At 45.6% G+C, this 13,056-nt stretch overlaps 1 protein-coding gene across 1 annotated transcript in view; it reads right to left on the bottom strand.

Annotated features, from left to right (window-relative positions):
• The window catches only part of LOC120055192 (protein unc-13 homolog A-like), a 48,088-nt gene extending 36,281 nt beyond the window's left edge, over positions 1-11,807 (bottom strand). Inside the window, 9 exon segments of the mRNA XM_039003113.1 lie at positions 2,456-2,663; positions 2,858-2,887; positions 3,722-3,776; positions 4,006-4,076; positions 4,160-4,283; positions 4,683-4,800; positions 6,431-6,530; positions 6,620-6,649; positions 11,786-11,807. Coding sequence (XP_038859041.1) covers positions 2,456-2,663; positions 2,858-2,887; positions 3,722-3,776; positions 4,006-4,076; positions 4,160-4,283; positions 4,683-4,800; positions 6,431-6,530; positions 6,620-6,649; positions 11,786-11,807 — 758 coding nt within the window.
• Between the last annotated feature and the right edge of the window lie 1,249 nt (positions 11,808-13,056).

The raw sequence follows: 13,056 nt of genomic DNA, 5'->3' as shown, positions 1-13,056 counted from the left end.
GAGGCGGTACAGGGGGAGTAAAGAAAGAAGAGTTAAACAGCCCTGGGCTGTGTGTGTCTGTGTGAGAGCTAGGAGACAGGGACCTGGGCTGTGTGTGTCTGTGTGAGAGCTAGGAGACAGGGACCTGGGCTGTGTGTGTCTGTGTGAGAGCTAGGAGACAGGGACCTGGGCTATGTGTGTCTGTGTGAGAGCTAGGAGACAGGAACCTGGGCTATGTGTGTCTGTGTGAGAGCTAGGAGACAGGGACCTGGGCTGTGTGTGTCTGTGTGAGAGCTAGGAGACAGGAACCTGGGCTATGTGTGTCTGTGTGAGAGCTAGGAGACAGGGACCTGGGCTATGTGTGTCTGTGTGAGAGCTAGGAGACAGGAACCTGGGCTGTGTGTGTCTGTGTGAGAGCTAGGAGACAGGGACCTGGGCTGTGTGTGTCTGTGTGAGAGCTAGGAGACAGGGACCTGGGCTGAATGCAAACAGGAAAACAGAACACCGGAGGAAACCAACACACACATAGAAATACACACACTGCATACGCACAAAACCACATCCAGAATCCTGCTACTCGATCAAGAAGCACACACGCATGCAAACTCTCTCTCTCTTTAGTACACCCACATGGACACACACAGCTCTTTCACTGAGCTGTCTGACAGAACCCTGCATTTTCCTTCTCAAACACCAAACACAGCAGGAGAGAGGTACAGTGGCACATACGTCTTCCCCTCTCTGATAGGCTACTATTAATTCTGAACAGGCATGCCTCCTGCCACCCAAGAGCCGGGGCCAGGGTCCTCAGCCAACAGTATGGCTGGCTCTGGCTGGGGGAAGCCTGAGCTGCATAGTTAATCACAGAGAGGACTTGTCACTGAGGCACCGTAGGAGGAGGAGGTAATAACAGGCTGCCACTGAGAGACAGAGGAGGCAGAGGAACCACACAGAACACACTAACACTTCATCACTGCAACTCACATCAACTTAGCCAAACTGCTCCCCTATGCCTTCAATGTCTTACACAACAACACAAACACAACAGAGGAACTCATTCACATTTCACCACAGATGTACGACAGAGAGAGGGGAAATCATGTGTGTGTGATACCGGTGTGTATACAGTAGTTATTATCAGGTAGATACAGGATCGGAACGTAGATAAGAAGTAGAGAGAGGGAGTTGAACAGCACATGCATGCAAGCACAGCGAGCGAGGAGGACAGGACTATTCCACCACTGACGTCACAGCGAGACCACGGACGAAGTCACAGGCTGGAGCAGGAGGAAGAGGAGGAAGAGGAGGTGCAAAGACCCACCTATCAGAGAGCGAGTGCCTACTGTCTAGAGAGTACTGGCGGCTGGTGTGCCGGCTCGAACCTGAGGCTGAATCGAGATCGCTGCGCCCGTTGGTGGCCGAGTCTAAACTATCATAGCGTCTGGCAGGAAGGAGGGAGAGGCAGTAGAGGAGCATCAGTACAGTCTAGCCTGGGGCTTTTCAAAGACACACAGCAACATCCACAACACCAAACTGAACCACACACTGCCTGGCAAACCTACCGCATAAAGACCACTGGCACTGACCAAGGAGCCAGACAGAGCCAGTCAGACAGAGAAGAGAGTGATTGGTTTTAGCTATAGCGGACCTTGCAGGTCCATATGGCTATAAACAGAATCACTGTCGAGAGAAGCCTTTATGCAATAACGTGGCTGCCCCAAGCAAGGCATGAGTTTGAGTGAACTTGTGCCTTTGAACAATAGATGTTAAGACAAAAAACACACTTGATTTTGGGGGGGGGGGGGGGGGGAAACAAGTTGCTAAGTGATCACAGGGGGCTGTATTTCAGCGACACACACACACACGCATGCACACTCACACACATGTACACACACACACTAAGTGATGGTGCCGGTGAGGCTCTTCCCACACGGCCTGTATACAAGGTGGGCATGACTGCTCCTTTGGGCTTGTATAGTGAGGCCGCACCGCAGTATGCTCTGTAGAGTGAAGTCACAGTGGGACAACAGGTTACCATGTAACAACAGTGTGAGCCAAAACAAGCTCACGGGGCTCTGTATCAGTCTGATTTACTCTGTGGTGAATAGAGTGTTGATCTCTAGAGGAGACAAAGTCAATATGGATCCCTTGACTAAGAAGAGGTGTTGCGAGTGAGATCCATGCTGTGTCAATAGTCTAATGTAGTTTCCTTTCCTCGTCTCCTTTCCTTCACCCACACATATCTCAAAGAGCTGGACAGGGAAAAGCTACAACTTCCACCTACCCTGCATGTTTTTAGATTAGAACAACTGTAGGATAGCAGCTTGTAGTAAAATAACTTAAAGGTAAGTTTAAAATGAAAGAGAGGAGACAATGAAAGGAAGCTTATTGGGACAAACCCCCTATTGAGACCCCGAGTAGTGAACCAGGTAATGAAGCAGGTAAGGATGACAGAACAGGACAGGAGAGAGGTTACCTCATGGGTCTCTGGTTGTCGTAGTCCAGCTCTTGGATGGAGCCGTTGTAGGAGGTTAGCGAGGAGTAGCGCTGGTCTCTCTGGATGGGGTACTGGTGCATGGAGGCGTTGGGCTGAGACGTGGTGTAGAAGGGAGGGGGGATGCTGTTACTGGTCTCACTGCGGTAGTCACTGTCTCTGTCGTCCACCGCACTGTCTGGGTCTTCATCTACACAGGAAATGGTTGAAATATGATGATGATTATCATGATGTGAGTCTGGGTTCATCTTTACTCATTATGCTAGTATGTGCTTGGTGACATACTTAAACCTAGCAATATAGGCCTGCAGTACAAGGTTCCATTTGAGTCAGCATACATTGTTCGCTAAACTGTGTGAAGCTAGAAAAGCTAGAAAGACTTACTTTGCTGGTCTCCCCAAAGACTCCAGTTACCTACAAGGACAGAGGGTAAGTAGGTAATAAGTTACCACAGAAAAATTTGATTTGGGCCTGAGCCATAAACTCCAATGCTAAAAAATGTGCACAGAGCAGCGGGTAGTCAGCCATAACTCTCAACCCAGCATCCCATAACTCAAAGCGCATTCGCAGACCCCATCCGTAAACACTCAATGAAACACAGCATGCATGCGGACAAGCACTCACACACATACTGACCAACCTTTACGGCTGATCTCTCACAAATCGTCTCTCACAAATACCCACTGACAGACTGAAACACCCACCACAGCCCAGACTCATCCACAGTCGTTTCCACCCACCCACATGGGCCGTCATCATCAGACAGACAGGGCTGTGTCTGACAGGGCAGTGTAAGTATGCCAGCACACATCCATCACATAGCCAGCAGCCATAAATCACTGTGTGTGGAGCTGACTATGAGGCAGGCCTGCTGGCTCGATTCGTCATGTCAGCTTTTCTCCCTACCTCCTTCCATCCCTCCCTCCCTCCATCCGCCTGCCTGCCTTTCTGACTGCTTCTTCCCCTCTAATCTGCATCCCAAAGACTCGGGAGGAGAGTGGAGAAGAGGGGGAGGAAGAGGAAGAAGAGGAGGAGGAGGAATAAAGTGAATATGAGGAGGATGAAAGGGAGGATAGTAAAGAGGGAGAGAAGGAGAGTGAAGAAGAGGAGGAGGAAGAGGAGACGGGGAGAGTGACAAGTAGGAAGTGGGGAGGGGGCAGGAACAAAGTGAAAAGGAGAATGAAAGGGAGGAGGGTATTAAAGAGGGTGTGAAGAGGCTACAGCCAGTATCAAGTGTCTACTACTCACAGCACTGTGTTGATGGTGCTTGCAGTGGTCTCTCCTCCTCCTCCTGGTATGTGTACTGCAACACACACACACACAATAGATACAGCTGACTGACACTGTACATTGCACTGCAGCTAATCTAACATGGGGTAATCACCATCTAGGAGAGTTATGGGTGTACCGAAAGGTCTACATCATATTTAATGCATAGAGTAAGTGATGACTTCTGTAATTACTGATAGCCCTGCCTTGTGGCGGGCGGGTAAGATGTAAACACAGAGGGAGGAGAGGAGGAGATGCCTTACGTCCTGGTCCCTCATGGCATTGAGTTGCTCCAGTTTCTTGGCCCAGTATCGAGCCTCATCCTCTGGAATGTCTGAAGCAGAAAGACCCATTCACTGGTCAGTCACTAAGGACACATTCATGCACGCATGCACGCACACACACACACACACTAACCTAATGGCAGTTCAAAGCGGGTGTCCAGCAGCACGCGATGGAAGGTGGGGTCTTTGGTGCCGGTAATCTCATTCTCAGCCATGATGACCTGGGAGTCCAGGGTCAGCCACTGCCCCGGCCCATCCTAGCACGAGCACACACACACGCACAGAGAGACACACACACGTACTGTTATTGTACAGGGTAACACTTTCCCTCTTACAGTCAAACAATTGGGAGGATGCTAAAAAGAGTCCTAGTTACAGTGTTTCGAAGCAGAGAAATTCACTCCCTGTAGGTTATCCATCTTAACCACCCAAGAACACTTCCCTTAAACTCCTTTCATCCCTGATATGAAGTGTATTCCACCTTAAGCACTTTGATGTAGCTTGACAACAAACAGTATGAGTCTATTGTTGTGATGAACTAGTGTCTGAGCCTTGGATGTGCTGCTGGTAAACCGCCTTGTACTCTCAGGAGGGTGGAGTGTGGTGGGGAAGGAGAGGGGGAACCAGGGGGGGGGGGCAGGGTGGGCGTACCGTACCTCATTAGACTGGCGGATGTTTTGCAGGGGGATCCACAAGGTCCCCACCATGGTGTCCCAGATTAACCCTTTGTTCCACACCTCCACCGTCAGCCCCAGGTCCAGCCTGTTGATCTCACTAAACAGAGAGAGAGAGAGAGAGAAGGGTGGGTGAGAAGGTGTAGAAAAAAAGAGGGAGACAAGAAGATGAGGAGGGAGAGAGAGGAGGTGAGAGAGAGAGAGAAAGAAGTGATGAGGAAATAAACTAAACAGACTGGGAGACCGAAATGACAAAAACCCTGATTGAGCAACAGGGCCTGGAAATATAGAACCCATCTTATAGAGAAGTGAAATATATATACCATCAGATACCCAGCGCTAATCTAATAGAACAAAGAGCCAATGTGATTCACCCTGTGGTGGATGTGAGTCACTGAGCCACAGAGAGCTGTCTGAGGGGGAGAGGCGAGGTCAATAAGGCAGAGTGAAGGAGACCAGTATTATTTCCATCAGGGAAAACAGGAATGAATTCTAGCAGGAAAAAAGCGTATAGAGCTGACTGTCCAGGACTGATTTGGTCAATAACATATATACACTGCACCTCCATTATCTCAAGTATCCACACAGCTATACTCAGATTGCATCCCCGTGGTACCTGACCCCTGACCCCTGACCCCTGGTCAAAAGTAGTGCTGTATAGGGACAGCCAGGAATCCCCTTGTGACAGGGGGAATGGAAGATTGTTGTGTGCAAGCTTCACAAATGTTTTTAAATTGTTCAAACATTTCTACCCTGTCTATCTATGGGTAACAGGGTTGACGTGTTCTGCTCGACCCGCTCAGTTTTGGACCACAAAACACCAGAAAATGGCCAAAAAGAGTAGAACCAGATCACCTGCTTTTACACTATGATTTGACTATTAGATGGTCAATGTCTCTCTTGAAAAAAATATTTAAAAAGTAATAGTTTCACCAAATTAAAATGAGATCTCAGCTCACGTAACAGGTCCCCCCCCCCCCCCCCCATTAAAATGAATCACTAATAACATGAAATAAATAATCATCTTCAGAAATGACTGTGTCAAAGCAACAAAATAGCGAGGACTTTACAGTGATGGTGAAAACTTGGAGAAATGTTGGGTTTAAGTGGGTTAAACTGAAACTGAATTTTGAATGTGGTCTATATTAAAAGTCCACTTCATTTAATATAACAGGCTTTTAAAATGCAATATTTGTGCACAATTTCTACTTAAAATAAGAGGGGATGCAAAAGGTACTCATTTCGTGGCAACTTCCTGTTCCTGTTATCAGTTGTGAAAACATTTTGACTCTGTGACAAGTGCCCTATCCAAGGCTTCATCTGAACTCCTGCCCAGTGACTGTAGCACTCCAAACAATGAGAGTGTTGCTGGGCACCTTAAACGTCACTACTTAAAACATTTATTCAGGAGTCCCTGCAGTCCGTGTTACACAACATGTGTGCACTCTGGTGTTAACACATTAGTGTCACTGCCTGCCCGGCTGCATGGACGGCTGGCTGGCTGCCTAGCTCAACAGTTGCATATCTCGTATCTGAGATCAGGCATCCAGAGCCTTGTAGTCTCATCACTGACAGAGCACTTAGGACCCAGGGTAGCTCAACGTGTGGAGAGAGAAACTAGTAAGTCTTTCCTATAGAGGGAGAGATGGAGGAGGAGGAAGAAGAGTGGGATGGGGGAGAGGAAGAGGCGAACAAATGAGGGAGAGGAGGAGAGGGGGAAGAAGTCTTACAACATGAAGTCCTGCTCCCAGCATGGCTGGGCGCCCCGCACAGCGATGGTGGTGCTCTTGACATTCTGCACCTTCAGCGTCACGTAGGTGTTAAATTTCTCTGTGGAACAATGAGGAATATCAGTGTTAATATCAAACAAACCAGTGTTTAAGACTTTTTAAGACTAAGTCAAACATGTCTCAACTCACCTTGGGGTCCATCGAGTTTGGCTTTCTTCACTGCAAAACAGACAGAAAAACAACAACATGAGCCATACTGTAATGGGTTAAACAAAATGGGGTCAATCACTCAAGAGATTCAGGTTTCTAACAACAAAGCTATTAACAACCCACGCCTTCTTGAGCTGAAAAGGTTTGCTGCATAAGACAGCGTCAAAACATATGTTCATTTTGCAATTTAGATCAGAAATCTTAGATATTCTTTTCATATGCCAATATGCATATCAGCCCATGCGGGGATCGTGGGTGATGACAAGACCCTGGCATTTCGTAGGAGGAGGAGGAAGGAAGGACCTAATTCAGTCAGCCTGGGCACACTTCCTCTGATGGCAGAATGCCTGGGTCTTAATATCAAAGCCTGTATTCACTAACAGATGTCAAGAGCTCTATTTGAGTGGAAGGCTCTCAGCGGTATGCTCAGGTGAGAGAGGTTCAGAGAGAAGAGGAGCACACAGGATTCAGTGTGTGTGTGTCTGTACACACGTAGTCTCACATATGATGACCAGTAAGGGTGACACAATGAAAGCAGGTCTGTTAAGGTAAAGGTACCACTGTCACCTTCTATAAATTGGGGATCACTTTAGGTAACCAATCCTTTTTTTCTGACCCATTCATTATTCATTAATCCCGCGCCTGCCCGCCCGCCCTGCCGATGCCAAGTAAACCCATGTTCAGGGCTTTAATATTCAAAGGCTTCCTTCTAATCCACAGTGAATGCCTCCCCTCAGTTCATCTCTAAAGGCTGCAGTTAAGAAAAGGGACTTAGTGAAAAAGGCCCATTTGGAATCACAGAGTTGGATAAAATAACCTCCAATGCTTTTCTCTGAGGGCACAGTGGAATGTTGCAGTGGGCTGCCACTCAGATGCCCGCATGGTTGACATGGGCAGTCCTAATGACCTACTGACACGTTCTCTATCATTATGGGTCCAGCTGGAGCACTCCCACCTGTATGAATAATCCATATCATAACAACCATCACAAGAATGGCTTTTTTTATGAAGCCACTCAAGATTTCAGCTAAAGGAAAAGAAAATGAAAGAAAACGAAATTGTGTCTCCTGCTGTCTGACTTGACATGATAAGGTTAATATGTCAGAGTCAGATAATGATGAAGCAGCGTGACAATAGTGGTAGTATTTGTTTTCCTAAAATAGCTCATCCCAACAGACCCTGAAGAGGATGTTTGTTTTATCTGAATATCAATCTGATTTTGCTAGTCTGCAGGGCAGGAGGAGGAGTTAGAGGATGCACTTAACCAACTTCAGAGCTAAGCCTTTCATGATTCACCATTACTCAATAGAAGACTACTTCATCCCCTGTAGGGTGATTCCATGGAACACTGCAAAATACAAGGAACAAAAGAGATGTCCAGCTCCATTACCACCGCCTCCCTTTGCAGAGCTGAAGCTAACAGGATTCTACCCAGTCATTCAGCCAGCCTCTTCAGCTGTCTATTCCTCAGCACCTCCGCCATGTCTCTCTCACTTACCATCCCTTCACCCCCCCCCCCCCCCCCCCCCTCCAACGCAGTGCTTTCCCAATCATCAGCCTCAATCCACTGCCTAAATTTTTCTCTCTCTCTCTCCCCCATCATCAACCTCAATCCACTGTCTGGAATCTTGCTCTCTCTTCCTCTTGTTCCCCCTCTCTCCCCTCGTTCTCTCTCTCTTCCTCTCGTTCTCTCTCTCTCTCCTCCTGCCATGTGGCGTGTGTGCTCCCTCTCTATCTCTTTGTCTCGTGCTCCATTAATCTCGCTGTTCAGCCAAGCGCAGGCAGAGCAGAACCCCCACTACTAAAAAGAACCACTTCAGCGGGACAGTAGTGGATAGGGGTTGGGGGTGAGAGGTGAAGGGTAGAGGGGGAGAGGGGGACTCACACAGCTCAAATGCACAATGCTAAACCGGTTTAGCTATGATGGCAGGAGGGTTACAAAAAAGCCCACTTTTTTAAAAAGCGCACAAGCTAGTGTCTCTTGTTAGGATTTATGTTTATGCACTATAGGCTGTTAGCATATTGGTTGAAGGTGAATGATGTTTTGTTGCACACACACACACAATAAAGAGGGGGGTGTATGTGTAAGGACTGACCACCACAGGCCATAAAAGCTGTGGACAGTCTGGAGAGGGGAGGGGTGCATCTCTCTAGACCAACCAGGAGTTTAGAATACTGGACAATACCATATTAGGAACTGTTTCAGTGAATGGTCGAGGGGGACACAAGATGGAGCTGCTCTACCCAACAACCAGATGTGGAGAAGGAAAACGCCAAGGGGGTGGGACAAGTTTGGGGGCCCACAAAGGAGGAGCAAGAGTATGAACCATGCTAAACCTCTACTATGATAGGCCAACTGGACGAGTTGAGAATGAAAGTGTCATAGTATAAAACTACTATTTTGAGTACATTCCACAGTTCTCTGATCTACCCTGCGCGGAGATCCAGTGAACCCGTATATACGAAAATTGCATTTACCATTTATCGTTTGAGTTTAATTAAAATACTTAAAATATATTCGGTGACTATGAATCACATTTTGTCCTGATGCCAGATTTGAACTGACGCAAATCTCTTTCACTCTTCGCAGGAAATATAGTCACTCTCGCCCTACGGAAGCGCTCCAGGGTTTTATTGCCTGAGATTTTCCAGTCGAAAGCTTACAAGCACCTCATACTTCAGATCAGTTGTACTTGTACAAAGAGCAAGAAACAGCAATATAATTCAAACATGTAGCCTGCAGGAATTCTATAATGTCGGAGGAGTTCTCAGTTATGAAGAAACAGAGAAAGAAGATACAAAATGAAACTTTCTGATTGGCAGGAATGAGACGACATAATTGCTTTCTTCTGTCATATCGTCTTGTTCAATCTAATAGAGGGACAATTAAGTTACTCGCACACAGTGAAATGAATCTTTATTATAATTTGTAATAATAAACTATATCATGGAGGTCAACTATATTTTATTTTAAAGTATCCATTGTAATGTGCCCTAATGAAGAACAAAACTGTCTCCATTAAAAAACAATGAATCCACAGAATATGAAACACAAAAATGAAATTAAAGCCAAGGGCTCACTCTCTTTCAGGGAGCAGCCTGTCGAGATACAGGCATCATGTATTCTGAACCTGAACAGAACATGAGATATTGTTATATAGTGTCTGATTATATGGAACTGAACGGCCCTCGGCTGGCGCAAGCCAATTATCCTTCCGTTGGATTACAACATTATTCATGCTTGCTAGCTGAGCCACTGAACGCATGACATGCTGGGGAATACACGGAGAGCTTCAGTGGACATTCATGTGGGAAGAAGAAATGACTGGGGATTTGTCAACTAAAAACAAGCCCGGTCATTGTTGCAAGGAAGTGTGTGTGTACTGTTTGATATTGTAATGTGACGCTAGAAATCTGCTCTCTCGCTGAACACTGGGCATCACTCTTCCTTATCACTAATGATCTGAAGATATGCAAATAGACCTATAGTTAGAATCATGCGTTTATAAGAAACGGTAACAGTGGGGACACTTCTTCTCCACTGGGTTGCTGTCAATGCCATGTTCTCTCTGCCATTTCTACATGAAGGCCTAACAAAAAGTACTCATATCCCCATTCTTCCTCCAGTCTCTCGATAGTGGGTGAAAATAGTGCCATTTGTAAGAAAAGTCTGTCTCTCAATCTCACTTTGGCTACGGGATTTTATATAACCACTAATTTAGCTGTACATTCATTACTAATGGGAAATTAAAGGAAAAGTTCCAAATGCCAGGGAAGAGGGTTGCTATGCCAACAACATTTGAAGATATCGCAGGTACATCTGACAGTCTGTCTCAATCCTGACATCTGTGCAATCAATTTGTTAATCCAACTACTGTGCCAAGACAATATCCTGTCTCCACAAACACTTTAGGCTTGCTGGCATTTCACTCTACCACTTTCATAGACAAATCGTGACAGGCCAACGTTTTAAGGGAAGTGACTGTGGGTGTGAATCGATGTGACAATAGCATAAAACCCGAAAGCAGGCCACTGAATGCCTAAATAATCTATAACAGGCAGGCAGCTAACAAATGAACTGGAAAACAAGTTACTGAGGGAGCAAAATAGGTCAACACAGCTAATATTCAAACAACCCGAACAAAAACTAGACTATTTAGCTGTTTTGATTGTAGGGCTACAAGACATCTGATATTAGGTGTTTTTGTTGGGAGAGTAAATTGACTAAAGGACTCGCGCCAATGCCCCATTGCCCAGGGTAAAATCTCTTGGACCAATTGTTCTTATCCTCGGAGAAAATGCATTTCACACAAACAATCATTCTAGAAAGGGTATGGTCAACAACACTGATTCAACATATAGAAGGCTGGTGCTAGAGGCAATCTACTGTAGTCACGGCATAGAAAGGCTGCATTCAGGATATTTCTTTGGAAACGTCACGATTTCTTAAGAGAAAGGCTGTCCTAAGGAATGCAATCATCATTTTGATAGACAACCAAAAGCGACAGTACACAAACTAAATGAACAATATTTGCCGTGCGAACCACCCCTACATATTTAAAAATCTGAATAGAAACCAAAGATAACATGGATTTACAGTACACGCCTTTTTAGTGAGCTACTACACACCGGGACATAATCCAATACTGGACTCAGTTTCTGACAATCCTATTCCAGAAACTCATATTTACTCTGTGTAGTCTGCTTTACGATAATATTCAAACATATTTTGAGCGTGATTTGTTGCGGTTAATAGACTACAATAACGACAGTTCAGCTACCATTTTATCACCAAGACATCAAAGTGTTTATGATGACTGACAGTGTTCATTACGCTTCTCTATCATTAGAAGACAGTCATATTATAAAACAAGAATTAGACCAATTTAAAAAATGCTGTAGGCTGTCTGGCCACCTAAAGAATACAAAGAGCTTTCTGGTCAAAGGAATTTGACTACAGCCAATTTAAAACAAATGTAGTATTCAGCGCGTCGTTTAGGCCTATACGCCAACAATTAAGACATTTTAGAGCAGAATCAGCTGCAAATGAGATGAATTTAAGAAAACCGCCCGCGGAGCAACTGGTTACCCGTGTAAATAAGAGCATTTCTCTCGACAGCCAACAGTAGTTAGTTTGTCACTTACCGCCAACGCACAGCAATGACATCTCTTAGCTCTGGCTATGATCGCTCCCAGATGTCTTCCACCGGCACCGATATTTCAATTCGGAGTAGATGTCCGTATCTATAGCCTGTATAAATAGGTGGATGGAGTCAGCTCCGTTTCTACTAGAAGCTATTATACGTCACTGTTTTGCGACAGTAAAAAAAATCTGATCTTTAGAGTCTTTTGTCGTGCGCTTTCCCTCTCATGTATGGATCAATTTAGGGGGTTATATTTCAACCTCAGCTCTCCGCTCCCCGACGCACAGCCATCTTGTTCAGCACCACCACTGTAAGGACAGTTCCCGAGACCTACGTCACGGTAGTGATGACGGGATGAACCAAGGATGCTCGCAACACCTGACTGTCAGGCCTCCCTGAACGTTTCGTGGTCCTGATGAAAATCCCAAATATAGTCTACAGCATCTTCTAACCTCAGATTAGATAACTGGACCTAAGAGAGAGCATTAAACTTGTCTTCAAGTCCACTACCAATAATGACAACGAGCAAGTAGGCCCAAGTACTACAAGCAGTAAGCTAGTGTAATGTGTAAAAAAGAACAAGAATACATTCAAGTATAATTTAGGAATCCATACACTTATAGAAGAAACCCATTCAATAGCTTACATGACATCGGAACCTTGACTGACGGTTATGTTCTGTGTCTCGAATTAAACGGCCTCTCCTTGTTCTGATCCCAAAGCTTTCAGAAACACCAATTTTTTTTTTTAACTAGGCAAGTCAGTTAAGAACAACTTCTTATTTACAATGACGGCCTACCCTGGCCAAACCCGGACGACGCTGGGCCAATTGTGCGCCGACCTATGGGCTACTAGGCATAATTTCAGGAGGCATGTTGGTTTGTTCTTAATCAAGTGTAACCACAGCTAAAAATACCTTGGGAAAGGCCTCCAGCGAATAAAGTGTATCTAAACCACATCAATCTGTCAATTCAGACATTTAGTATAATTTAAAGAAACTGAGTACAACCCTATCAAGCTAACCACTGACAACGTTTCTAAGTGGAGCTATACCACCATCTGGTGGGGGGGATCTAGAAACTAAAGTTCAGACAAGTCGTTTGTTCCGTACTTCTGTCCATTATAAAGTGAGGGCAGCAGGTGCCATCAGCAGCTATTGAGTCATCATGCCATTTCAGACATCATCCATGTGTCACCATATGCTCTATGTGCGTCACGCTCATCCTTAATGAAATCCGGGAAATTACACACATTTACTTTTATTGCAAATTG

This window comes from Salvelinus namaycush, chromosome 10 (assembly GCF_016432855.1).
Source record: "Salvelinus namaycush isolate Seneca chromosome 10, SaNama_1.0, whole genome shotgun sequence".
Classification (NCBI taxonomy): Eukaryota; Metazoa; Chordata; class Actinopteri; order Salmoniformes; family Salmonidae; genus Salvelinus; species Salvelinus namaycush.
Note: the sequence above shows the minus strand (reverse complement) of the source record. Positions and strands in the feature narration are given on the sequence as shown.